Raw genomic sequence first — 26,194 nt, forward strand, 5'->3', positions numbered from 1 at the left:
AGACAGATAATGCTTTCTTTTGGTGGTATTTAATCACCACTGGGTTTTTTATTTTTTGCTAAACAAACCAAAAACAATTGAAAATTTGGAAAAGTTTTTTTCTTAGTTTGTTATAAAATTTTGTAAATGAGTATTTTTTCTCTTTCACTGATGTGTACTAATGAGGCTGCAGTGATGGGCACTGATAGGCGGCACTAATGAGGATGCACTGGTAGATGGCACTGATGGGCATTGACAGACATCACTGATAGCCACTGAAAGGCTGTACTGATATATGGCACTGACTGGAACTGTTAGGCGGCACTGATAGGCAGCACTGACAGGCACTGATAGGTGGCACTGAAAGGCGGCACTGAAAGGCAGCTCAGATGGGCACTGATATGTGGCATTGATGTTCACTGGTAAGCACTGATACAGTCATGGCCGAAATTGTTGGCACCCTTGATATTTTTCCTGAAAATCAAGTATTTCACACAAAAAAGGTATTGCATTAACACATGTTTTGCTATACACATGTTTATTCCCTTTGTATGTATTGGAACAAATATAAAACAGAGGCAGAAAAGCAAATATGACATAATGTCACACAAAACCCCAAAAATGGGCTGGACAAAAGTATTGGCACCCTTAACTTAATATTTGGTTGCACACCCTTTGGAAAACATAACTGAAATCAGTCGCTTCCTATAACCATCAATAAGCTTCTGACACCTCTCACCCGGAATTTTGGACCACTCTTCCTTTGCAAACAGCTCCAGGTCTCTCTTATTGGAAGGACACCTTTTCCCAACAGCAATTTTAAGATCTCTCCACAGGTGTTCAATGGGATTTAGATCTGGGCTCATTGCTGGCCACTTCAGAACTCTCCAGCGCTTCTTTGCCATCCATTTCTGAGTGCTTTTTGACGTATGTTTGGGGTCATTGTCCTGCTGGAAGACCCAGGATCTTGGACGCAAACCCAGCTTTCTGACACTGGGCCCTACAGTGCGACCCAAAATCCTTTGGTAATCCTCAGATTTCATGATGCCTTGCACACAGTCAAGGCACCCAGTGCCAGAGGCAGCAAAACAACCCCAAAACATCATTGAACCTCCACCATATTTTACCGTAGGTACTGTGTTTTGTTCTTTGTAGGCCTCATTCCGTTTTCGGTAAACAGTAGAATGATGTGCTTTACCGAAAAGCTCTATCTTGGTCTCATCTGTCCACAAGACGTTTTCCCAGAAGGCTTTTGGCTTACTCAAGTACATTTTGGCAAACTGTAGTCTTGCTTTTTTATGTCTCTGTGTCAGCAGTGGGGTCCTCCTGGGTCTCCTGCCATAGCGTTTCATTTCATTTAAATGTCGACGGATAGTTCGCGCTGACACTGATGCTCCCTGAGCCTGCAGGACAGCTTGAATGTCTTTGGAACATGTTTGGGGCTGCTTATCCACCATCCGGACTATTCTGCGTTGCAATCTTTCATCAATTTTCCTCATCCGTCCACGACCAGGGAGATTAGCTACAGTGCCATGGGTTGCAAACTTCTTGATAATGTTGCGCACTGTGGACAAAGGCAAATCTAGTTCTCTGGAGATGGACTTGTAACCTTGAGATTGTTGATATTTTGCCACAATTTTGGTTCTCAGGTCCTCAGACAGTTCTCGTCTCCTCTTTCTGTTGTCCATGCTTAGTGTGGCACAGACAGACACACAATGCAAAGGTTAAGTGAACGTCTCTCCTTTTTATCTGCTTTCAGGTGTGATTTCTATATTGCCCACACCTGTTACTTGCCCCAGGTGAGTTTACAGGAGCATCACATGCTTGTAACATTCTTATTTATCCGCAGTTGTGAAAGGGTGCCAATACTTTTGTCCAGCCCATTTTTGGAGGTTTGTGTGACATTATGTCGAATTTGCTTTCTTTCCTCCCTTTTTTTGTTTTGTCCCAATACACACAAAGGGAATAAACATGTGTATAGCAAAACATGTGTTAATGCAATACGTTTCGTGAGAAATACATGATTTCCTGGAGAAATATCAAGGGTGCCAACAATTTCGGCCATGACTGTATGTGACATTGATGTGCACTGATGGGCACTGACAGATGGCACTGATGGGCAGACAAGTGGCACTGATGGGGCTACACTGATGATCAGTGTACATGTTCCCTCTGAGGAATTCCGATAACCTGCATTTCCTTATTTACATGCGATCAGCTGTGATTGGACACAGCTGATCACATGACAGAGTCGAAGTCATTGGCTCTTTCCACTGATCGGTGATTCGCTGTGTCCTAGGGACGTGCACGTGTGGTTAGAGTGGGAGTTCGTCATATGATGTCCTCCCAGAACGAGAGAACCACTGCCCGTCCGTCATTTCCTTATAAGCCGGGCGGGAGGCGGTTAAAGTAATTTTTTTCATTTTTTGTTTTACTTTAACCACTTGCTGTCCGCCTGCTGTTTATAAACGGCAGGACGGTGGCACTCCAGGGGCGGGTTCCCGTTCATAAACGGCACCTGCCATTTCTAGCTGTGCGCGCTTCCTGGGAGCGCGCAGCACCGCGATCCGGTGCTCGCTGTGTCCTCCGAAACACCGATCGTCGGACGGGATCCCAATCATGTGATCACTGATTGGCCAATCAGTGATCACATGCAAAGTAGTAAGCAAGATGTCACTTGTGACATCATTGCTTACTACATGTGAAATCTGTGAATGATCACAGAGGTCACATGGTACAAGGCTATTCACAACAGCCTTGTACCATGTGACAAGCTGTTGACCAATCACAGCTCACTCAGTATTTCGCAATGGCTGCAAGAATGCAGACAGAGTGAAGGAGAAATGATTGCTTTTACATCCTATATGGGGGTAAAAGCAATCACTGTAAAAAAAAAAAAAAAAAAAAAAATCATCACCCCCACAAGTAGTACAATGTCACCATGGTGACACTGTACTGCTAGGGTGACAGTATGTTAAAAAACCCCAAAAACATAAATAATAATATAAAAATTTAAAAACAATGTTTAAAAATTATAATTTGTGGTTATAAACTAATTTGGCTTTTTATTTTTTTACTAAAAAGATAATGGAATACATTTCGGCCAAGATTTATGATGAAAGATTATTTATTTGCAAAATTTTATAAGAAAAACACTTTTTTTTCAAAATTTTTGGACTTTTTCATTTACATAGCAAAAACATAAAAAAATCCCAGCGGTGAATAAATACCACCAAAATAAAGCTTTATCTGTCTCAAAAAAATGGTAAAAAATTCATATGGGTACAGTGTTGCATGACCGCGCATGTGTCATTCAAAGTGTGATAGCGCTGAAAATTGCCCTGGACAGGAAGGGGGTAAAAGTGTCCAGACAGGAAGTGGTTAATTAATGAAAAATGACTTCCCCCTTAAAAACCGTACAGGGATAAATGACTCCACATCAAAAACAAAGGAATGTGAAAAGGGATTCACAAAGAAAACGGTTACATGATGGACAGAAAGCGATACTCAAAGTAATTAAAAAAATTATGCTTTATTACACTATGCATTTATAGACATATAGTATAAGGTAAATACCTCAGTTAGCCATCACCTCAGAATGAGAAAATATATCAAAGTATGACCTAAAATCAATTAAAAACAGATGGCATGACCAGTCAAATTAGTAAGGTGCTGTAAATATAGTGATACGTGATCTAATATACTGTATATGCAGCACTGACACAATGGTTACACCGCCATGTAGGGGGTGTTTCAAAAAATTGCAGCAAGCAATGCAGTATTATAGCTGATCATAAGTACCAGACAATGGATATGATAGCCCAATAAACCTAAATAGGTATATAGTGACTATAGAGAGATATATAGAGGCAATCTATCCCCACAACCACTAGCTGGGTAATAACCAAATCAGGTAGTGGTTATAGCAGCACAGTGGCTAAATGGTTAGCACTTCTGCCTGGCAGTGCTAGGGTTGTTGGTTCGAATCCCAACCACGGCACCTCCTGCCTGGAGTTTGCATGTTCTCTCTGTTTCTGCGTGGGTTTCCTCTGCGTACTCTGGTTTCCTCCCACACTCCAAGCACAAAAAAAGTATCACGGACAGTACTTAATTGTTTCTATTGCAAATGCACTAATACGGCTACAATCACCTCTAGGTATACATTATAAGGGATGGGACAGGAATAATGCTGACCTCATTAACCAAATATGGGAAATCCCCTCCACTTTGCTCAAAAAGAGAAGGGTCCATACACCTGATCAGCCATACAATCAGCTCATCCCTACTCACCATCCTCTTCCCCAACAACAGCACATCCAAACAACTATGCCTACAGCACCTCTCTCCCATGGTACAGTGCCTCCCTACCAGCTGCCTGCAAACCTCCCTTCATCATGGCAGATATTCACCTCCCTCCCTGGACCCCATTTCTGCTCACAGGACACAGACCCATCATACAGCATTAGTTCCCCGCTGACAGTCACACCTCACCTCATCTTCTCCATTTGTGCAGTCCGCTCCTCTGTTCTACAAGTGTCCCTTCCACTGCCTTTGGCTCCAGCCACCTGCACCATACTCACAAGCTTACCCATTCTGGAACAAAGAGTTTTGTTAGTACATTAATAAAAGGCAAAATAAAAATAAATGTTGATATGGATGGCCTTTAATTCTGCAACAAAAATTGATCTACAAAACCTGTGCTGAGAAATGAGTGGATTGCATCTCTTTCTAAAAATTCCTATTTGAAGTTTTTTTTTTTAAATCTTTTTTTATTTTAAACATATGAATTTGGTGAAAACATACATAATACAGACGCCCTTGCAGGGGCAGGGTCAAAGCCCAACAGAGTGAACATAAAACAACAAAAGGATCAAAACAACCCAAGGGAGAAAAACAAAAAAAAAGGGGGGGGGGAGAAGGGGGGACCACACATGATATTCAGGGCCTAATCATTTGTAGATAATATAAAAGGACCATAACAGATAAAAGGGAACCCAGCTCACAAGAGAAAAAAAAATTAAACAAAACAAAAAAAAAAACAAAGCACCTGACTATCCGTCAATCAATTCCCCACATCAGCCGCCGCAGTGGCGGTAGAAATATCATCAAGCCATCATGACCAAATTTTATAAAATTTGTGGGGGCATCCTCTATTAGAATAGGTAGTCTGGTAAACTGGTAAATTAGAATTCACTAGTGGTTTCCTATAAGTTATGGCAGGGGGAGACATATTTTTCCAGCTTAGAGTGATTGTTTTACAAGCATAAAACAACAGGACTATTAATATGGTGCGCTTGGCCAAAGCAGGAGCCAGCGGTTCTACCAGCCCCAATAAACAGAATTTCAGGTCAAGGAGAACACTAATATGTACTACTTCTTCAATTGTACGTATGTAATACTGCATGCCAAAAAGACATAATAGCAGGACAGGTCCAAAAGGTGTGAAAGAACTCCCCATCTTCATGAGAACAACGCCAACATGCAGAAGAAAAAGAGTGGTTCATTCTATGTATAAAATTTTAAATTGAATCCGTTTATCTCTGGCAGAAACTAGGGGAGACAGGATGATCCCAAATCTCGGACCAATCATCATCATCCAAATTGGGAATATTCGTCCTCCACTTCAGACGTAAAGATACCAATTCGGGGCTGGCCACCACAAGAAGATATCTGTATAATTCCGATAAGGGTTTTTACATGCATGGTATACGAAGGACAGACTCCAACTCAGAATAGGAAAGGGAGAGCGGTTGAACAGGAAACTGACCTCTAAAGCATGGGAGACCTGAAGGTATCTGAAGTAACAATGCGGGGGCAAATTTAAGTTAGCTTGAAGAGTGGGACAGGAGCTCGCCATGACGTGTAGGCAATCCTTATATAGGGACGTCAGGATGGGGGCTAAAAACTCCACATGGGTCTTGTGAAAATCCATCGGAATACCATTGGGTCCCGGAGCCTTATCATCAGGGAAGGAGCACACAGCCACGGAAACCTCCTCCGCAGTAATATCCAAGACCAACAGAGCGCACTCAGAGTCAGAAATCCATCCAAGGGCCAACGGGTCCAACAGGGCGGCCAAGCCCGAAGGGTTAGGATCTGACTTGGTGGAGGAGGAATAAAGAGAGGTATAATAAGTTTCAAATTTGTGCAATATATCCTCCTCGGAAGACACCACCCCCCCATCCGCAGTACAAAATTCTGGAATTACAGTAAGAGGCCTATCATGCTGCGACATCATCACCAATAACCTACTATTTGTATCCCCAAATTAAAAATTCCTGTCTGTGGGCCTGGACATCCAACCTAGTAATTTCTGACAAGTGTAGGTACAATTCTCGGTAAGCCAAGGAGAGGATGTCGTAATTATCTGCAGTGGGGGTAGATGAGTAATTGGTGGAGGCCTCTGTCACCTTATCTTGTAACTGAGATGTAAGGACAGAGTTTTATGACTTGATAGCAGAAACAACAGAAATATATAATCCATTACTATGTGTTGTCTTCTAATAATTATTCAATTATGACAACAGTTCTTTTCCAGAGGGAAATCCAGCAATGGTACATTTGCTTATGCAGGTGGACGTAGAAAGTGAAAGTATACACTGGTTCTCTTCTCCCATGTGTGAAAGGAGAGAGAACAGTTATGGTGGTACAGTGAGTAATCTGCAGTAATCTGTTTTCACACACACCAGTGCCAACCAGCTCACAGTGTCCCTGATCAGTATCCCCCAGTGTAGTGTGAATAAACTGTGCAGCCAGCCACCTGTCACACCTGCCCCAGTGTCAAAAGTGCTGCCAGAACAGTGTACCTTATTAGCTACACCAGTCAGTGTCACCAGATCATTGCTGCCAGCCAGTGTCCCTGATTGCAGTGATGCCAGACCAGTATACACCAGCACCAGTGTCCTGATCACCACCATACCAGTGTTCTGATCACCACCATACCAGCATCATGATCACTACTATACCAGTGTCCTCATCACTGCCATACCCTGGTGGTGATTGGGAGATCACTGCAATACCAGTGTCCTCATCACACCACACTAGTGTCATTAGAGCCAGGTACACATCCTACACATGTGTTTCTCCTCTCCCCCCCCAATTAATCTTATTGTGAGCCAGATTTAGCTTGTTTGAGACTTGATTTCAGTCTATGTATACTGTCCACACTTATAACATCCCAAATCACCAAATACATTTTCTCAACTACCCATGTAACCATCTCTAATTTAGATAAAAAGGCCACAGTGTCTATTGTATCCACATATTCTTTGTACTAAGGATATTAATATGCTATACAGAAATGGAGTATTGGGGATAAACAAAAAGCTTATCCTCACCACTATCAGTCTCCCTCCTAGGCAGGCGGGTGAGGTGTTTATGCATTTTGGAGAGTGTATCTATCTAGCTGGTTTGACTGTAATCTCTCATCTACTAGATATTGTTTTCTTAGATAGATATTCCTCTCATTAGCCATCAGATTGTTAGGAATATGGTCCATATAGAATAAATTACCCCCATCTTTGTCCACTAACTCACATTAGCTTCAGTGAACATGGGAAGAGGAAGGGATTAAGAAACTGTAGCTTTTTTCTTAATAAAATATAAAAAAAGCGGGTAAAAGAGATTCTAAAGCCTTAAGGTTTTTCATCCTAATGCATTATGTGCATAATATCCCTTATTTTTACCTGAGCCCAATGCAATCCAGCAATGTGCACCAGAGCAGTGGCTCTCGCCGCTGTCTCCCTCCTCCCTAGACAGATTGGCTTCTGCTGCTGTCCAAATGTTGTGCAGAATGAGTGGGGGGGCTCAAGCTGTCCACTCTGTATCAATGGATGCAGTCAGGGCAGCTCGGGAACGAACCTGCATGGGTGCCCTCATGTAAAGTGGCTGTCCATGGGGGCACTCGCCAAAGAAGAGGAGACTGGAGCGCTGGCAGGGGACTTGAGAAGAGGCTGATCTGTGCAAAACCACTATTTTAATAAAAAAAAAACAAAGCTTTAATGTCGCTTTAAGAGTAGTAAAAAAGAAGCCTCTTAAGAAAAATAGTTGAAATTGCTGTTCCCTCCGCCACTGGCTGTAGACTGTATTATGAAAAGAGTCCTTCACCCTCCCTTTGAGTCTTTCCTACCATGCATATTCTGATCTGGAAAGTACTACATTCCTTCTATATACCACCCTCTTATCCAGTTGTTTTGCTTATATTGTTGTGCATTTTATCCCTCTGCTACTTTTTTCTTCACTATTACTTTCCAAAGGTATACCTGGCAGATATATTTTCACTTCTGTTGTGATGGAAAAACAATGTGGCTTATTTCACTTAAAATCTAATATAGTCCATATAAGCAGGATTTTACACATCATTATAATTTAGTGGACACCCCTGTGTGAATTGCTCTTCCCTGTAAGATATTTACCTTCTCTGGGCTGATGGCAGAAATTTGGGTGGTTGGATACGAACTGTAGGATCCCATTTTCCTGGTGGCAGAACAGCAACTTCGTCTAAGAAATCATCAATTCCTGCTGTTAATTCATCTTTGTTCATAGCCTTATATGCTACCTTCCGGAAAAGCTAGAATAATACATTTGTGTTTATATATTTTTATATATTTTTTAAATATTTGTTTGAACATTACCAGAATTATTTTCTAAAACCCAGTTTAAACCTTTAACTGCTTCAAAACTACCCCTATGTTTAAGCTGAAGTTTGGTTACATTTCTTTTTGCTATACAGAGTCTGGGAAATAGCTTAGCTGTAATAAAGTGTTCTATGTTCAGTTGGCTGCTGCTTAGAGTAAAAATCCACTCTCCACTTCTCCTACACACAGCTGAAGATTAACATCAGCTGTTGCTAGCATGGAAGAGTTGCACCGCTCGCCCACCCCCTTTCACCCACCTCCTCCATTCAAAGCACTTATCGTATTCTTAGCCAAAATGCAATGATTGGAAGAGGTGGTTCCTGTTATTCATCTGCCCATCCTTCATTCACAGAAAGCTTTGTGTGGGCAGAAGGGGCGGGTGAGCGGAGCAAATCTTTCACATTTGCAGTGGCTGATGTTATCCTCAAACCACCAAAAGATAAGTGCTTTGTGGAGGACCCACCAGCATTGGGAAGAAGATTTCCACACTATGCAGCAGCCAGCCTAACATATGACACACTCAAGTAGAGACAAGACATGTTCCTAGGGCTGCACAGCAATATATATATATATATATATATATATATATATATATATATATATATATATATATATATATATATATACTGTGTATATATATATATATATATATATATATATATATATATATATATATATACTACATTTCTACTTTAAATTTCACCACTATACAGAGCCCCAGAACAGGATCCAGCCATTTTTGTTGCTGATTGTGTATGGATCAAACTGACCATTTGGAAACTCGGGCACTGCCTGAGGGCCCTGGGTCAGTAGGGGGCCCCATGAGATGCCCCTGGTACCTTTTTCATAGGCTTTTTTGAGTTTGGGCAAGGACACAGGGGCCCCATGATCACCTATTGCCCGGGGGCCCCATGAGTTGTCAGTCCGCCCCTGGTACGAATGCTGGTAGTATAAGCAAAAGACATAAGTAAAACTATTTTCATAAGAAAGACAAACTGTGCAAGTGTAAAAGAAATATAAAAATAATGAAAATAAGCTACAAAACACTACGAGATATTTTCCATAGTAGTAAGGTAAATACACAAACAGTGTTGAGCTAAAAATAGTTTCAATTGTAAATGACACAAAAAAAACCCACAATTAATATTGTAAAAGTCCACCAGAAAGTAACAAATAAATAAATAAGGTAAAAAGTCCCCACAATTAATATCATTAAAGTCCACAAAGTGTGAACATAACTAAAATGTAGCACCAAAAGTTCCAGTATAAATCCAAAGCCTCTACTAAATGGTAACACAATATGCACTTACCAAACACATATGACCCCCTGATTAATGAGAAGTCATAAGTGGCAAGTAATATGGTATTTAGCTGCATCTCTCCCAACTCCTCGTCAGAATTGGCAGGCAGCCTGATCAAACCTAGGACATCGTCTTTAGCTGTCAACTGCATTAGCTCAAAGAGAAAACAAGAGCAAGGCACCCCATGTAGGTTTTATTAATTAAAAGACCACTTCCAGGTCACTTTCTGGTAGCATGATGACATTTGCTATTGTACAGCGCTGAGCAAACCCTTTGGCGCTATATAAATACTGTATAATAATAATAATAATCAGCAAATGGCTCTGCTCTATGTGTTTCGTTATATGTGACATCCGGGGCAACGTTTTGGTTATGTGTACATATTGTGGACTTTTATGATATTAATTGTGGGAGCTTTTTACCTTATTAATTTTTTTTGTATTTTCTGGTGGACTTTTACAATATTAATGGTGGGTTATTTTCTGTGTCATTTAGAAATGAACCTATAAATTTATGTTTTTATTTTTAACTCAACACGGTTTGTATATTTAAAGGAGTTAAGTCCTAATTCCCAGTCCCAAGTAGTACAAGTTGAGAAAGCTGTAGTCAAAAAATTAAAACATAAAGTTATGAAGTAAACAATAACAGTGTAATAAAACAAATATGGGGTGCTGCAGCAGCTGTGGCTGAATAGCACTGGTGGCATAGCCTAAATATGCCAATATCTTGTTATCCACAAGATATCCTTTATTGAATGCGCGATCTGTGAGAATCTCACAGATGGACATTGCTACAATGTCAGTTTATTTTTAATGCGAAAATATTTCAACTTTACCTGTAAAGAAAGATTTGCTGATTTAAACTGAATGTTTACCTCATCAGTTAGTAACGTGGCCATAGCTCGTCCAATTTCATGATATGCTTTAAGCTTGTTTTTTGGACCCAGCAGGATGAAAATAAATCTGTAAAAACAAACATATATATCTTAAAAATACCTGCAATGGGTTGGGTGCTGATGTTATACTCTTCAAGAGATTAATTTATCTTCCACTAATTACCCCCAATGCTTTGACACAGCATATAGGCTGCGGCAGCTCACCACCTTTTCATCTAAAGCTTGTGGCTATCAAAGGATATTTCTGTATCCTTTGATATACAGCATATATAGCACTACCCCATATTGCATACGTTTTGGGTCCCCCCCATAGTCCTGCACAGCCAGGCAACATGTTCACATTAACTTGCATCCAGGGGACAGTAACCAGTCCTTGAGCTTTGTTTTGAAGTTTTATTAGGGGATTTGAACTGGGATAGGGTTAGGGTTGTATGGGATGCCCAATGGAACCGTGGAACCAAGGACAACTTCTTGGAACTATATACAAGTTTTTTACACAAAAATTCTCTTCTTGAGGAGCTAGCCTGTGTCTCCGGTTGTACCACCCCAGACCCTAGATTCTCCTAATCCAGCTGTTCTTGGTCAATCTCTGAGTAGGGGATATAGTGCCTGTCACTTTAAGGTATGACAGCCCAGGTAGTTGCTACTCTGGTTTCACATCAGAGTGCTCCTTCCCCTATCTGACCCAGGGGGTGCAGGTTTACTCACTCAGTCCTCCAGTGCTGCTGGTGGGTTGGTGGCAGCTACCAGGCCCTCTAGCTGGTCCGTTCCTTCCCTGCTACACAGGTGGTCCTCTCTCTGGGGGGCTGGTGAAGTCCTAAGCTTTCCTCCTTTCAAGATCCTCCTGTGTGGAGGTGAGCCCCTCTCCCATCTAGGCCCCCTCCGAGGCTTCTCTCTTCAACCACACTTTGTCTCCATCTTCCAACCGAACTCTTCTCCCAACTATCCTGCTGCTGAGCAGGCTCAGTTACTCTTAAAGGCTGTACTGGCCCCTTGTCAAGCCTTCTATTGGGGATTGGCCAGGATCCTCTAAGAGTACAGGCTAGCCACTCTTCACTTCTTCCCACTGCTTCTAGACCTTTCTCCAAAGTTCTAGAGCAGGGGGAAGTCTCAGAGGGTTTGTCTGCAGAGCATCTCAGATCTGACCCACCTGGCTATCACCCCAGGCTGTTACTCAGCCCTCCTTGCTAACAATTGAGCTAGAGCTCCCCCTAGCTAACGAGGAGGGTGCTACACATATTTATAAGGATCTAGAAAGCAGATTTACTATTCTTCAGGGGTCATTGATGGAACTGTCGCTAGCTATTGCTAATGTACAGTATATGATCCAAATTACTCTCATGTTTCCTTTTTAAGAAAATTGTATAGGTCTTAGACCAAGTCAGCTGCACACATCTGATTGTTGGTAGAGATTTTAACCTTGTGGCACATCCCGCTTTGGATAGAAGCAGGGTTGCTAGTACATCTAAAGCTTATTCTACATCTTTATCTAGGTCTCTTCAATCATGGCAACATATAGATACATAGTGTGCTCATAATATTAGAGCTAGGAATATACTTTCTATTCTCATCCACATGATAGTTATGTATGTTTGGATTATTTGTTTGGTACTTTTTATACTTATAGCTCTTACAGCTCTAATTCCTCTATAGTTTCAATACATTTATGTCCATGGTCAGACCATCTCATTTCTTTGTTATTTTCTTATTATTTACATTATTGTTTACCATCACATCACACATTTTATTATTTCTGTCTGATCCTATTACTTCGCTTTTTAACCTTATTTTTCCTTGAAAGTTTTTTCTTCTTATGATCTCTTGGGTCCAATGTGAATCTATCCAAATGTTTTCAGTTAATCTATCCCATGCAACCATTACCTCTATTCATACACACTATTCTTGGAGCAGGGGCGGACTGACCATTCAGAAACTCGGGCACTGCCCGAGGGCCCGGGGTCAGTAAGGGGCCCCATGAGATGCCCCTGGTACCTTTCATAGGCTTTTTTTGGTGTGGTTTGAGTAAGGGCAAGCACACAGGGGCCCCATGATCCCTTATTGCCCGGGGGCCCCATGAGTTGTCAGTCCGCCCCTGTCTTGGAGTATGCAAACTCTTTCAAATCTGGGCATTCAGCTTATGCTTTCAATATAATCCTTATACCTTTCAAATTATCCACCGGTGTTCGCTTAAATTGTTGTCTGCATACCATATCTCCTTTCCAGATAGAGTTAGGGCTATTAAAATAAGAATTTTACCCAAACTGTTATTCTACTTTAGTGCTTTGTCAGATAAATACATGGTGTGCTCATAATATTGGAACTAAGGACTATACATTCTATTCACATCCACATAGTTATGCAACTTTGGATTTCATACTGTATTTGGTACTTTGATACTTATAGCTAACTCCACTTCAGCTTCAATCCATGTATGTCCATGGTCAGAAAATCACATTACTTCCTTTCTGACATTGCATATAGACCTTTCTAACATCTCTTATTTTAATAGACTCAATGATTCAATTTTAACAGATTAAAATATTCTCCAACAACTTTGTAAACAATAATATACTGAATCCCCCTCCATGGTAATTCACAATAAAATCTGTGAGGGATAACCCAAGCACAGATAAGCTGATCTCAACCTGGTATAATGCTTCTTGAATCAATACATCTGTGGCCAGATTTTTTTAAAATAGATTTTGCCTTTCTTGAGAAAGATTGGCAATACAAATTGGTGAGTGTGTCCAACAGGTGGTGGAAGAAAGCACAACTGTGATTATTATTTTTTGTCTAATAAAAGGACCTTTGTGAACACTATCATGTTTGTTTTTTGGTTTGTATTCACTTATTTGCTTGCACACTGGGTAGACTTATTTAGTTGGACTTTATTTATTTACATATAATGTTTGCGTGATATTTGATTGGGATTGGGAGATTGTTCACGGAGAATTTTTTATAGTTATAATACATCAGTATTTAATCACATCAGCACTTTGTAAAAATCTTTAGATTATGGAGGTGAAGAGCTGCTTTGATGATTCTGATTGATTCTCTGTTTACATTTAACTTTCTAAACAACTCGAATAATATGGATGGCACACAAGGTTGTGAAAAGAGGATATCTGAATAGTATAACCACAGCTACAATTATAGCTCACGATAGTCTTGGTTAAATTATATCATAAAATTCATATTAAAACCACTCCCTTGAGATCTTAAGTCACATTAACCAAAATAGCTTAAGCTTTGGATACTCTACTGTCTAAAGCCAAATGTATATTAAATAGTAACTGCTTGTTCACTGGAAAATTAAACCACTCTATAAAACCAGTTATAGACTCCACAATAGAAATTGTCATATTTCATTACACCTGAAAGAGGTCCTAAAAAAAATATTTATTTCTATAAGAAATTACTCTTTTCCCCCCTCTCCCAACCTCTCTAGAATGGCTGGATGGGATTTGCCTTCCTCTTCTAATCAGTCAGCAGTTACAACATTTTAGTGTTCCTTGCACTGAATTAGAAATTGTGGAAATCATTACATTTTTAAAAACATCAACTGCTCCAAGTGCAGATGGTTATTCAATGACCTGCTAGAAGAAATTTGCCCCATATTGGCCCCTAAGTAACATTTCACACAGCAACAAATTTACAGACAAAATGTTGGCCAACATGTCACTACTTCCTAAACTCAAAAAGATCATACTACTAAACTATCCCAAAATAGATCCTCCTATCAGTGAGAAATGAAGGCTTATTATGCATATATATCCTAATAGTATAGAGGCATTTATTCCAAATGGCAAACAACAGTTTCAGGCATCATCAGTGCAATGTATGGAAACTATGGCCTTGGAACCCAACGGAACAGCATGACCACACAGGTTATGGTGAGAAAAGATTAAAGCAAAAAAACCTTCCTTAACTCTAATCAGTGTATATTACTCTATCAAAGTAAATTCTTCTTAAAACCCAATTCCAGGAAAGCTTTGGGGTCATCAGCAGGAGGAAAAAAGTCCTGATTCCCCTATATAGAACTTTAATTAGACCACATTTAGAATACTGTGTGCAGTGGCAGCGGACCTCAATTACAAAATTGTTATTGATAAGATAGAATGGGAGTGATTTACTAAAACTAGAGCATGCAAATCTAGTACAGCTCTACATAGAAACCAAACAGCTTCCAGGTTTTATTGTCAAAGCTTAATTGAACACGCCGAAACCGATCAATTACCATGCACAGTTTCCCCATATTTTGCACTCTCCAGTTTTAAATTGTAAAGGAAAAGAGTAGTAATATAGAATAGAAAAAGCAAGACAAAAAGAAAAAGAAAAGGGGTGGGGTGAAAGAGAGAGAGAGACTGAAATAAAATGGGGGTGGGGGTGCATATGGGGGGAGAGGGGAAGGCTCATGGAAAGGAAATGTGGAGCAGAGAGGGGACGGTAAGGTGTATATGTAATTCAAAGATTCAAAGCTCTTTGGTTTGGCTGAGAGTATGTGGTCCATGGTGACCATATTTTCAAAAATTTTGCATGGGGGTCCAAAGAAATGGCTGAGAGATTTTCATTCACCACAGTTCTATTTAAATGGGAGTGGACATCACAGCAGTTTAGCACAAAGGACTTTCATGAATGGGCAATCATTGCTTGTCCAGTATTTTCAATATGAAGATCAAGAACAGAGGGACATGACTCAAACTAGCAGGATGGAAGTTCAAAATGGAATTGCGAAAGTATCATTTTACTGAAAGGATAGTTGATGCTTGGAACAGACTTGTAGCAGAGGTAGTGAGTCAGTAAAATTCAAACATCCTTGGGGCAAACATATGAGGCAGAGTTGATGGACCGCTTGTTCTTTTTTCTGCCATCACTCTTCTGAACTGGTGGTCACACTACAAGGGTTAACTGCTGGTTCAGTCTAGGAGACAGGAAAAGCACTTTTACTTACTTGATTCTAAACTCCCTTGGCAGATGGCGTTCCTCTAGGCTGCAGCAGATTACTGCTGTGCTTTGCCTTCACATCCAATGCAGGGCTACAGGCTTGCTGTTGATGTCGGCAGACCTTAGAGCACCGGAAAGTGGGAAAGAAGAGGCTGCAGGGACTGGTCTAACAGCATGGAGGAGCTTTTGGGAGTGAAGCATAATGTTCAAAAGAATGCACTTTTGATTGTACACTAGGAGGCATTTATTGAGAGTAACGACAAGTACATCAAGCCAACCCATTTCAGGAGAAAAGACTCTCCGTTCTTCTGGGCTGTTGCTGCACGCTATTAAATGGAAAAAATTCCCACGTCAGATTTGAGAGGAAAAAATTACAGCATGACCGCTGTAATTCCAGGGCCGCAATGAGCTCATTGCTGCCCCTGGAATGACAGCGGTCACTCTGTCATTTTTTACTTTGAAACCTGGAAAATATATAACAAACATGGGAATTTTCTCCCGAAATGCGTTGGCTTGATATAGTTGCTGTTACTCTCAATAAATGCCTCCTAATCTACAATCAAAAGTGCATTCTTTTGGACATCAGGCGCTCCTTCTTTTCTACTATTCCAAGTATTCGTGTGTAAATGACTGCAAGGCTGTACTAGACAGGCAGCAGCCTAAAACTTCTGTCCCCCTAGACATAAACTAGCAATTAACCCTTGCAGTGCAGGTGCAGACCCATTGCAAGGCTGAACTTTTTTCCCCAAAATCCAACTAAATCTAAAATAAAAGTATTTTATTGAAAAGTCTGCATGGATACATACAGTGTTAACAGGAATAACAATATTTTACAGGACAGAAGTGACACAATGAACAAATCAATACATTTATGCATCAATCAACACAGCATGGGCATCAAGAGTGTTGCATATAAAAAAAAGTTTGTGCTGAAGACAGCACTGGACTGATTGCATAAGTCACTGGTCATAGGTGGGTGGTTGCGTTGGTGGGTAGGGAGAAGTCCCTCCAGTCAGTTGTACCCAATGGTGGACATTGGCAGTAAATCCTCCCTAGGGTTTGGTTTGCTACCTTTCTGGTACAGCTTTGAGGTCATTTCCACACGAATACTTGGAATAGTAGAAAAGAAGGAGCACCTGATGTCCAAAAGAATGCACTTTTATGTAAAAATGTAAAAAAAAAATTGCTGGCAATTAAAAAAAATATTTAAAAAACGGCGTGGGGATTCCCGTTCCATCCATACCAAACCCTTTGGGTCCGGTATGGGTTTTTAGGGGAACCCCCCACACCAAATTGTTTTTTTAAATGGTATGGGGTCCCCCTCAAAATCCATAACAGACCCTTATCAGAAAATGCAGCCCTGCAGGTCAAGAAAGGACTTGTCAAAGACTGTTTCCTGTCTTTTTTTACACTACACTTTTTGTTTTTGCAAATGGGTAGCAGTACCATGTACCCCATACCAGGGGCGGACTGACAACTCATGGGGCCCCCGGGCAATAGGGGATCATGGGGCCCCTGTGTCCTTGCCCAAACTCAAAAAAGCCTATGAAAAAGGTACCAGGGGCATCTCATGGGGCCCCCTACTGACCCCGGGCCCTCGGGCAGTGCCTGAGTTTCCAAATGGTCAGTCCGCCCCTGTCCCATACTCATTCACATAGGGGGGAGGTGGGATCCAGATTCCGATAAGCCCCCGCCTGCAGACCCTCACAGCCACCGGCCAGGATTGTGGGGAAGAAGCCCTCATTCCCATCAACATAGGGACAAGGTGCTTTGGGGGGGGAGCTCCCCCTGCTCCAAAACACCCCCCTATGTTGAGGGCATGTGGCTTGGTATGGTTCAGGAGGGGAGGGGGCACTGGCTCGCCCCCCCCCCTTTCCTGACCTGCCAGGCAGTATGCTCGGATAAGGGTCTGGTATGGTTTTGGGGAAACCCCACACCATTTTTAAAAAATATTGATGTGGGGTTCCCCTCAATACGCATACAAGAACCGAAGGGCTTGGCATGGATGGAGGGGGTACCCCAAGCCATTTTTTATTTTTTTTTTGCCAGCTATTTTTTTTTTACATTCAGCTGTCAGTGGGGAACCCCGCTGACAGCTGATGACTCATAGGTTGTTAAGGACTTGGTGGCCACCCATTCCTTAACAACCCATGACAGTACTGACAGATACCAGTACATACCGCATGCCTGGACCACTACTTAAATGCCTCATGCATTTATTATTTATTTCCTTTTGTCAATTGACTTTGTGGCCTTTTTATGCTGTATTTACTGAGCGTTTTTACTATTTTCAGTAAACACCGCATACTAGCAATAGTGAATTGACATTTTCAGTATCGCAAATATGTGTGATATGTGGTCATGCGACTGACTTAACTCATGCGATAACCTTTAGTGAATTGTGCCCAATGACTCAGAGAACATTCTGAGTCATAACGGAGTGCACTCAATCAGCTGCTTATATACCGTGCTATAGTTAAGATAAAAGTTTAGAAAAGAGAAAGCATTTAAATGTCACTGGAACCTTTTAAAAACAACAGTTATACTGTTTTAGTAAAAGAAAACTCCATTGTCATGTGGTTATTCAATAAAGCAGAAAGATATATTATATTATTTCGTACAGTCACCCAATAAATAACCATTGTAAGAGGAAAAACATCCTCCTACATTTGTGGGCCAATGTTAAATTAGTACAGAATCATCTCATTCAGTGTAGGAACTATATATTTAGGTGAAGTATCTTTTATGTCTAGATGACAGCACATAGAAGGTTCAGGTTTCCAGGTTCCCCACATTTTTTGTAATTTATTTGGGCATTCACTGTGTTCATATATCAGTTTCTTATAAGGTAGATGCCTATTAATATTAGACTTCATTTGAGTTAGTTGGGCACATTGTATCCAAGTATACAATTAATTTTCAAGCCATGACTAACGAGAGTGCTTCCATCTGATATGTCTACTGCATATGTTTCAGTATATGCATATCTTGGGGTTCATGGTCACTGATGATCCCATAATATCATGTAGAGAAAAATGATTTGTTCCTAATATTCTTGTAGTTGCAGGCAAAATCATGTGAAAGAAAGTGTTACTAGCATTTGGGGCATAGAAGACTAAAAAATGGTTTAAATGGTTGGGTTACATGGTGGCTAAGTGGTTAGCACTTTCACCTGGCAACACTAGCACTACCTGCCTGGAGTTTGCATGTTCCCCTTGTGCCTGTGTGAGTTTCCTCCAGGCACCCCCAGTTTCTTCCCACATTCCAAAGACATGCTGGTAGGTTAATTGTGTTCTCTCTAAATTGGCCCTAGTATGTGCATGTATGAATGTGAGTTGGGCACCTTAGATTGTAAGCTCCATGAGTTCAGGGACTGATGTGAATAAACAATATATATGTAAAGTGCTGCATATAATTGTCTGCTCTATATAAGTACTTGTAATACAAAAAAATATATATATTTAGCAAGTATAACAGGGGTTATATGCTTTTAATTAATAAATAATTGGGTCAGTTTGTCATACATCTTAAGGGAGATCATTGTGTGATTATTTAGTACCTCCTGCTAGTCCTCCTAATCTATAACTTTTAGTTCTCATTTCTAAGCGGGCACTAAGGCATAGGCTTGAGAGTTATTGTAAGTTAATGATAAGTTGTTTAGCTGAGGCTCTACTTAAGGTAGAGACCAAGGGTTAGTAATTATATTGTGTGGCAGATACAAAAACTGTTTGTAGGCTGCATGGCAAATTTGGAAATGACAGAAAGGCATGTTATTGGGCAACTGGTGTTCCTCTGTTTTACATGCCCTTCCTCAAAAATATGAGCAAGGCATGTAATGCAATGTTTAGACCATATGATTGAATTAGGAATAGAGAGGAATCTGGTGAGTGTGCATTTCTTCCAATCTTTTGCATGAATTAAGCTACATGGATTTATTAGATATCACATATGCATTAGGACTTATTTGGAGCACTGTATGCTGACCTGATTTTGTCAAGCCTTCACTATTTTATGAACACTTTTTTGTTTTAAGACTTTTCACATTTTCACAGAATTTTTTTCCGCCCATCATAGCGCTTCATTCACTTATATTGTTTATCACTATTTAGTTATGTTTTATTGATCTAGTAATATAATTGATTATATTCTACATCTATTATTATATAGATGTATTATATTGCAGTATATTTATTTTATTGATCTAGTAATATAATTGATTATATTCTACATCTATTTTAATATCTATTAAATTTAATATATATTATAGCGCTGCACTGGTTTTTCAGATTATTCGCAAGACTTTAGAGTTCCTTTTTTCAGTGCATATGCGGCTTGCGCAATTGTTTTCCTGAGCGCTCGCTGATTTTTGTTTGATTTATGCATGTATTTGCAAGTGTGTGCAAACAAAGACCTCTGCTTTTAATGCAAACTGTTAGACAGGGCCAAATTAGTTGTTTTGTGGGCTAGCTGGTAAGTGCTGCTGGGAACTCCTTTGTTTGCAATGTGCGTTGCCCTTCCATGTGCACTTTACTGCTTAGGAGTGGTTGTCGGTTGGGACGGTTGCCATTTTTTTGTGCTGTTCCCACATAATGTGTCCTGCTACCACACAATGTGCCTTGCCCACATGTAATGTGCCCTGCTCCCACATAATGTGCCTTGCCCCCCTGTAATGTGCACTGCCTCCATGTAATGTGCCCTGCTTCCCCCTCATGTAGTGTGCCCTTGTGAGACCCTGTACCCTTCCCTGCTAACCCTCCGAATATAAAGAGGAATATCCAGTCACATCAGTCTCAGTACTATTGCAGGCATGGATCACAGCAGAGATTTATTTGCTCCAATGTGGTTTTCTTTCTGAAGGAAGGTTCCCTAACATGTCAAGGAGGGTACAATTAAACCTCTCTGGTTGTGGATCCCCTTGAGGTGTCATTCTTGACTTCATAATGCCCAACAAATAAAACAGTTGTTTAATGAGTCTGCTCTCAAAATCTCTTTCTTGGTCAGAATTAAGTTTCTGGGGTAGTTCATAGTGAACAAAGAACTTCTCCACTAATACTCTGTAGCCACTCGCCAAGCAGCACTCTTGTAGCAAATCTCTCATTGGAAAAGGCTGGGCATAACAAGTGAAATGATCAGTCACTACCAGTATGTTCCCTTGGCGTCTTGTGTTGGGATCAATATTCAAAGAAATCAGTGCACACCCAATCCATGGGGCCTTGAATCTGGAAATAGCCCATTGAAACAGCTCTGGAGGGCAGAGTCTTTCTCTGGATGCAGTGGAGACAGGAGCAGCAATAGCTCTCAAATACGGTCCACATACACAGCCAGTAAAAACAACCTCTAACTAGCTTGAACATTTTTAGGTTCCAAATGTCCATGTTCATCATGTAATACATTTAACACTGCCCCTTTATGTTTTTCAGGGAGGAACAGTTGCCATTTTTTTCAGGCTCATCTGAGGGGCCCCTCCGGTAGACCACCCCATCCAGTAACTGTAAGCAATCACACTCATTGTGGACTAGTAAAGTCTCTTTCAGGGAATCTGTGGTTAGTAGAAGCTCTGGGTGACCACTTCCAAGGCTTTCAAAGTCAAAACAACAGAGAGGATCATCTCCTTCACCACTCCTGTAGTCTTTCTTGGAGACAGAAGGCAGACCCTCATTCCACATCTGGTTCAAGTTGCAGTAGAGCTTTGGGATGCCAGCAATGGCTTCATTCCCTAATGCTCTTCTGGCTCTGTACTTGGTTTCGTAATGCAAAGCTTGGACTCCTTCTGGATTTAAATGAGTTCACTCTTCCTTAGAAGTCTCTGAGTCACAAAGTCTTCTTGACATCAGCTGAACCCAGACAGTGCCGACAACCATTGATGTCCCCTAGCATCCTGTATGACCATGGTAAGAGCATATGTGAGTAGGTTGTTTTCTGCATTGACCTCAAATTCTTCCCTGTACAAGTATTCTTTCAGCTTGTTCACAACAGCCCACTCCAAAGCCAAAAACTGCTTTGTGGGTAGGTTAGTTTCTCCCAGATGAGGTAGGTGACAGGTCTCAGATGTCCATCATGTTCTTGATAGAATACACCACCCAGTCCTTCTCTGTTGGTGTCAACATGTATCTCATAGGACCTGGCAGGGTCAAAACTGGTGGATTGGTCTGCTGAAGGCAGGCTTGTTGGACCATTCTCCCCCTGTGACCTCTTGAGACTTTCTCAGCCCTTTGGCTTGATTAACTCTTGGGGAGGTCTCTTGCTTTTCTTCATCTTATTCAGCCAGCAGGAGCTTGGTGAGGGGTTGGGCAAACCTTTTCACAAACTTCCTGTAGTAGAAACAGAACCCCAGAAATGAAATCTGCTCATTCATATTTCAGGCCTGGTGGTGATGGCTTCCAACTTCTTGAGGTCAGTGACCACTCCTCAGTGGAGACAACAATGACTAAGGTAAGTGACCACTGGTTGATAGAGCTGGCGCTTCTCAAAAGACATTTTATCCCTTCTTCATTGAGTTGCTTCAAAACGTCTTCCAAACTCACTTCATGTTATTCTAAAGTCAGTCCAAAGACCATTATGAAATCCAATTACACCAACACTTCAGTAAGGTTTGTGTCACCAACAGCTCCCTTCATCAAATGATGGAATGTTGTTGAGACTCCTGTTATATCCTATGGTATCTGATTAAACCCAGAGAACCCTACCAGGTGGATAGAAGTGGTTTTCTCCCGATCATCGTGGTGCATGGGGATCTGATGGTACCCACTTTTCAGGTTCAACATGCTGAACCGTTTAGTCCCTGACAGACGTGGATGAGCGTCTTTTATTCAATGAGTGGTGTACTGGTCTGGAATGGTTCTTGAAGGTAAAGGTGCTATAGTTAATGCACATTCTCAGTAATCCATTTTTCTTCCTTACCACCACCATGAGAGCAGCATAGGGAGTTCTGGATGCCCATATAACTCTGCTGCAGCTCCCCCCACCAAGTCACATAGTGTGAGGGGTGTAGCTGACACTTGTCCTATTATCATTCAAGCCTGAAGCTTTACTGGGGAAACAGTAATGTCCTATACACTGACAGGAACTTTCCCATGTGTTCTCCATAGATCCTTCATCGAAACTGTGTACTTTGATCAATTTCAGACCCAAATCTTTCCACTGTTGATCACCTTTGAGAATGACTAACGCTCACTGTAATGGTTTTGAACCTGGATCCTTCTAGTTTTGTTCCTGCAGCTCTATTCACTCTGCCACAGGAAGATCTGACTCTTTTATTGAACTAAACCCGAATTGTAAATCATCATCTTTGGCAAATAAGACATCTATGCCGGACAAGGGTGCATGTCCCTATGCACCATCTAGCCAATTGAATCTAAAATGTAACCTTTATTCAGATATATATAAAATGTATGCTAAGCTGTAATTAATGCCCATTGGAGTGGAATGTACTGCGCACAACAGTATGACTGGATACCATTACAGTTATTTACCTTACATCCAAATGGTTGATAACAAAAGACCAGATCAAGTACCATACTGTTTTAGATAAAGCTATGGCATAAAGGAGACACTATCAGATGGAATATATAATCTCTATGAAATAGATAAAGTTACCCCATGTACAGAACTAATTGGATAGTATAATCTGTCTTGCTACAGATACAGTCATGGCCGAAATTGTTGGCACCCTTGATATTTCTCCAGGAAATCATGTATTTCTCACGAAACGTATTGCATTAACACATGTTTTGCTATACACATGTTTATTCCCTTTGTGTGTATTGGGACAAAACAAAAAAAGGGAGGAAAGAAAGCAAATTCGACATAATGTCACACAAACCTCCAAAAATGGGCTGGACAAAAGTATTGGCACCCTTTCACAACTGCGGATAAATAAGAATGTTACAAGCATGTGATGCTCCTGTAAACTCACCTGGGGCAAGTAACAGGTGTGGGCAATATAGAAATCACACCTGAAAGCAGATAAAAAGGAGAGACGTTCACTTAACCTTTGCATTGTGTGTCTGTCTGTGCCACACTAAGCATGGACAACAGAAAGAGGAGACGAGAACTGTCTGAGGACCTGAGAACCAAAATTGTGGCAAAATATCAACAATCTCAAGGTTACAAGTCCATCTCCAGAGAACTAGATTTGCCTTTGTCCACAGTGCGCAACATTATCAAGAAGTTTGCAACCCATGGCACTGTAGCTAATCTCCCTGGTCGTGGACGGATGAGGAAAATTGATGAAAGATTGCAACGCAGAATAGTCCGGATGGTGGATAAGCAGCCCCAAACATGTTCCAAAGACATTCAAGCTGTCCTGCAGGCTCAGGGAGCATCAGTGTCAGCGCGAACTATCCGTCGACATTTAAATGAAATGAAACGCTATGGCAGGAGACCCAGGAGGACCCCACTGCTGACACAGAGACATAAAAAAGCAAGACTACAGTTTGCCAAAATGTACTTGAGTAAGCCAAAAGCCTTCTGGGAAAACGTCTTGTGGACAGATGAGACCAAGATAGAGCTTTTCGGTAAAGCACATCATTCTACTGTTTACCGAAAACGGAATGAGGCCTACAAAGAACAAAACACAGTACCTACGGTAAAATATGGTGGAGGTTCAATGATGTTTTGGGGTTGTTTTGCTGCCTCTGGCACTGGGTGCCTTGACTGTGTGCAAGGCATCATGAAATCTGAGGATTACCAAAGGATTTTGGGTCGCACTGTAGGGCCCAGTGTCAGAAAGCTGGGTTTGCGTCCAAGATCCTGGGTCTTCCAGCAGGACAATGACCCCAAACATACGTCAAAAAGCACTCAGAAATGGATGGCAAAGAAGCGCTGGAGAGTTCTGAAGTGGCCAGCAATGAGCCCAGATCTAAATCCCATTGAACACCTGTGGAGAGATCTTAAAATTGCTGTTGGGAAAAGGTGTCCTTCCAATAAGAGAGACCTGGAGCTGTTTGCAAAGGAAGAGTGGTCCAAAATTCCGGGTGAGAGGTGTCAGAAGCTTATTGATGGTTATAGGAAGCGACTGATTTCAGTTATGTTTTCCAAAGGGTGTGCAACCAAATATTAAGTTAAGGGTGCCAATACTTTTGTCCAGCCCATTTTTGGGGTTTTGTGTGACATTATGTCATATTTGCTTTTCTGCCTCTGTTTTATATTTGTTCCAATACATACAAAGGGAATAAACATGTGTATAGCAAAACATGTGTTAATGCAATACCTTTTTTGTGTGAAATACTTGATTTTCAGGAAAAATATCAAGGGTGCCAACAATTTCGGCCATGACTGTATGTAATACGGGTACACTCATCCACGGGCCTTAATGTCAGCCTTAATATCAGCCTTTAATGGACAAGCCCCATATATCACCATATCCAGTCAAAAATACCTCACTGTCTTGAGGAATGCAAATGATGCACTATAAAGCGCAGTACAAACCACTCCAAAAAAAAGGGGGGGGGAGTAAATACCATGTGCATTCAAAAAAGTGCTCCCAAAGAAAGACCCACAGAAAAGAAACTCTACATGTTTTGCTCCAAAAAAAAAAGAAAAAAGAAAAGTGCAGTTTCACATGGTGGCAAAATGGCACCTATCATTTGTTTCACATCTATATGTAGAGATGTTGGCCATCAAAATGGCCCCCACACAAGCTCAGTTCCTCAACAGCCGCCATCTTGTGGACAAAAACCAACACCACAGCAGTAGTGGCATCTATTCTTTGTTTCACCTCTATATATAGAGGTGTTGGCCATCAAAATGGCCCCCACACATTCACAGTTCCTCAACTGACGCCATCTTGTGGACAAAAAAACAACACCACAGCAGCACATCAATCCACAACACAATACACACTGATAGTGCGCTCAAACAATGTTAATACCCCACTAATTAAGGACCAAAATTACAGTTCATACCATTATATAGCATTTATGGGGCAAAATCAAGCAAAAAGCAGAGAGTCCCTAATTGCACACAAAAGGAAGGAAGGTAAAGCCTTCATTTAAACTATAAGGTGTCATTGAGCCTAAATGGAAAATCCATTTTGCTTCAAGTTTCAAAAGACATTTATCTAGGTCTCCTTTCCTAGGACCCAGATTATACTTGTCAATAATTAAAAAGTTTAAACCAAGGAATAACTATACCCCGTCCTTCCTCAGGGGAGCAGCATCCAACTGTTTGTAAAATTGGTTGAGACAGATTTAAATGATTTATGGTTAAGAAGGCAGAGGACATCTGGTTCCGGCGCCACATGTAGAGGACGTAGAGGACAGCGGCTATGGAACACACCTGCATACAAAGCCTGCTTAGCAGCCCGGGTACCCACACAAGTGACATCTGTCACCCCCCATTGCACCCCACACACTCTGCTACCGCATGGAGCGGTTTCTTTTTTTAATTATTAGATATTTTATTAATTTTCTTTAGAAAAAAAACAATACAAGTAACAA

The 26,194-nt window shown here is 41.0% G+C and overlaps 1 protein-coding gene across 1 annotated transcript in view; it reads right to left on the reverse strand.

The window, feature by feature from the left end:
- LOC149455100 (electrogenic sodium bicarbonate cotransporter 1-like) overlaps positions 1–26,194 on the reverse strand; it is a 619,577-nt gene that overhangs the window by 426,291 nt on the left and 167,092 nt on the right. Inside the window, exons 6-8 of the mRNA XM_089686634.1 lie at positions 10,791–10,878; positions 8,394–8,548; positions 4,471–4,572 (exon numbers count right to left, since the gene is read on the reverse strand). Of these exons, the coding sequence (XP_089542760.1) occupies positions 4,471–4,572; positions 8,394–8,548; positions 10,791–10,878 (345 nt within the window). The remainder of the gene's footprint in view (positions 1–4,470; positions 4,573–8,393; positions 8,549–10,790; positions 10,879–26,194) is intronic.

Source organism: Staurois parvus, unplaced genomic scaffold, assembly GCF_062004578.1.
Source record: "Staurois parvus isolate SC_StPar_1 unplaced genomic scaffold, SC_StPar_1.0 ptg000403l, whole genome shotgun sequence".
Classification (NCBI taxonomy): domain Eukaryota; kingdom Metazoa; phylum Chordata; class Amphibia; order Anura; family Ranidae; genus Staurois; species Staurois parvus.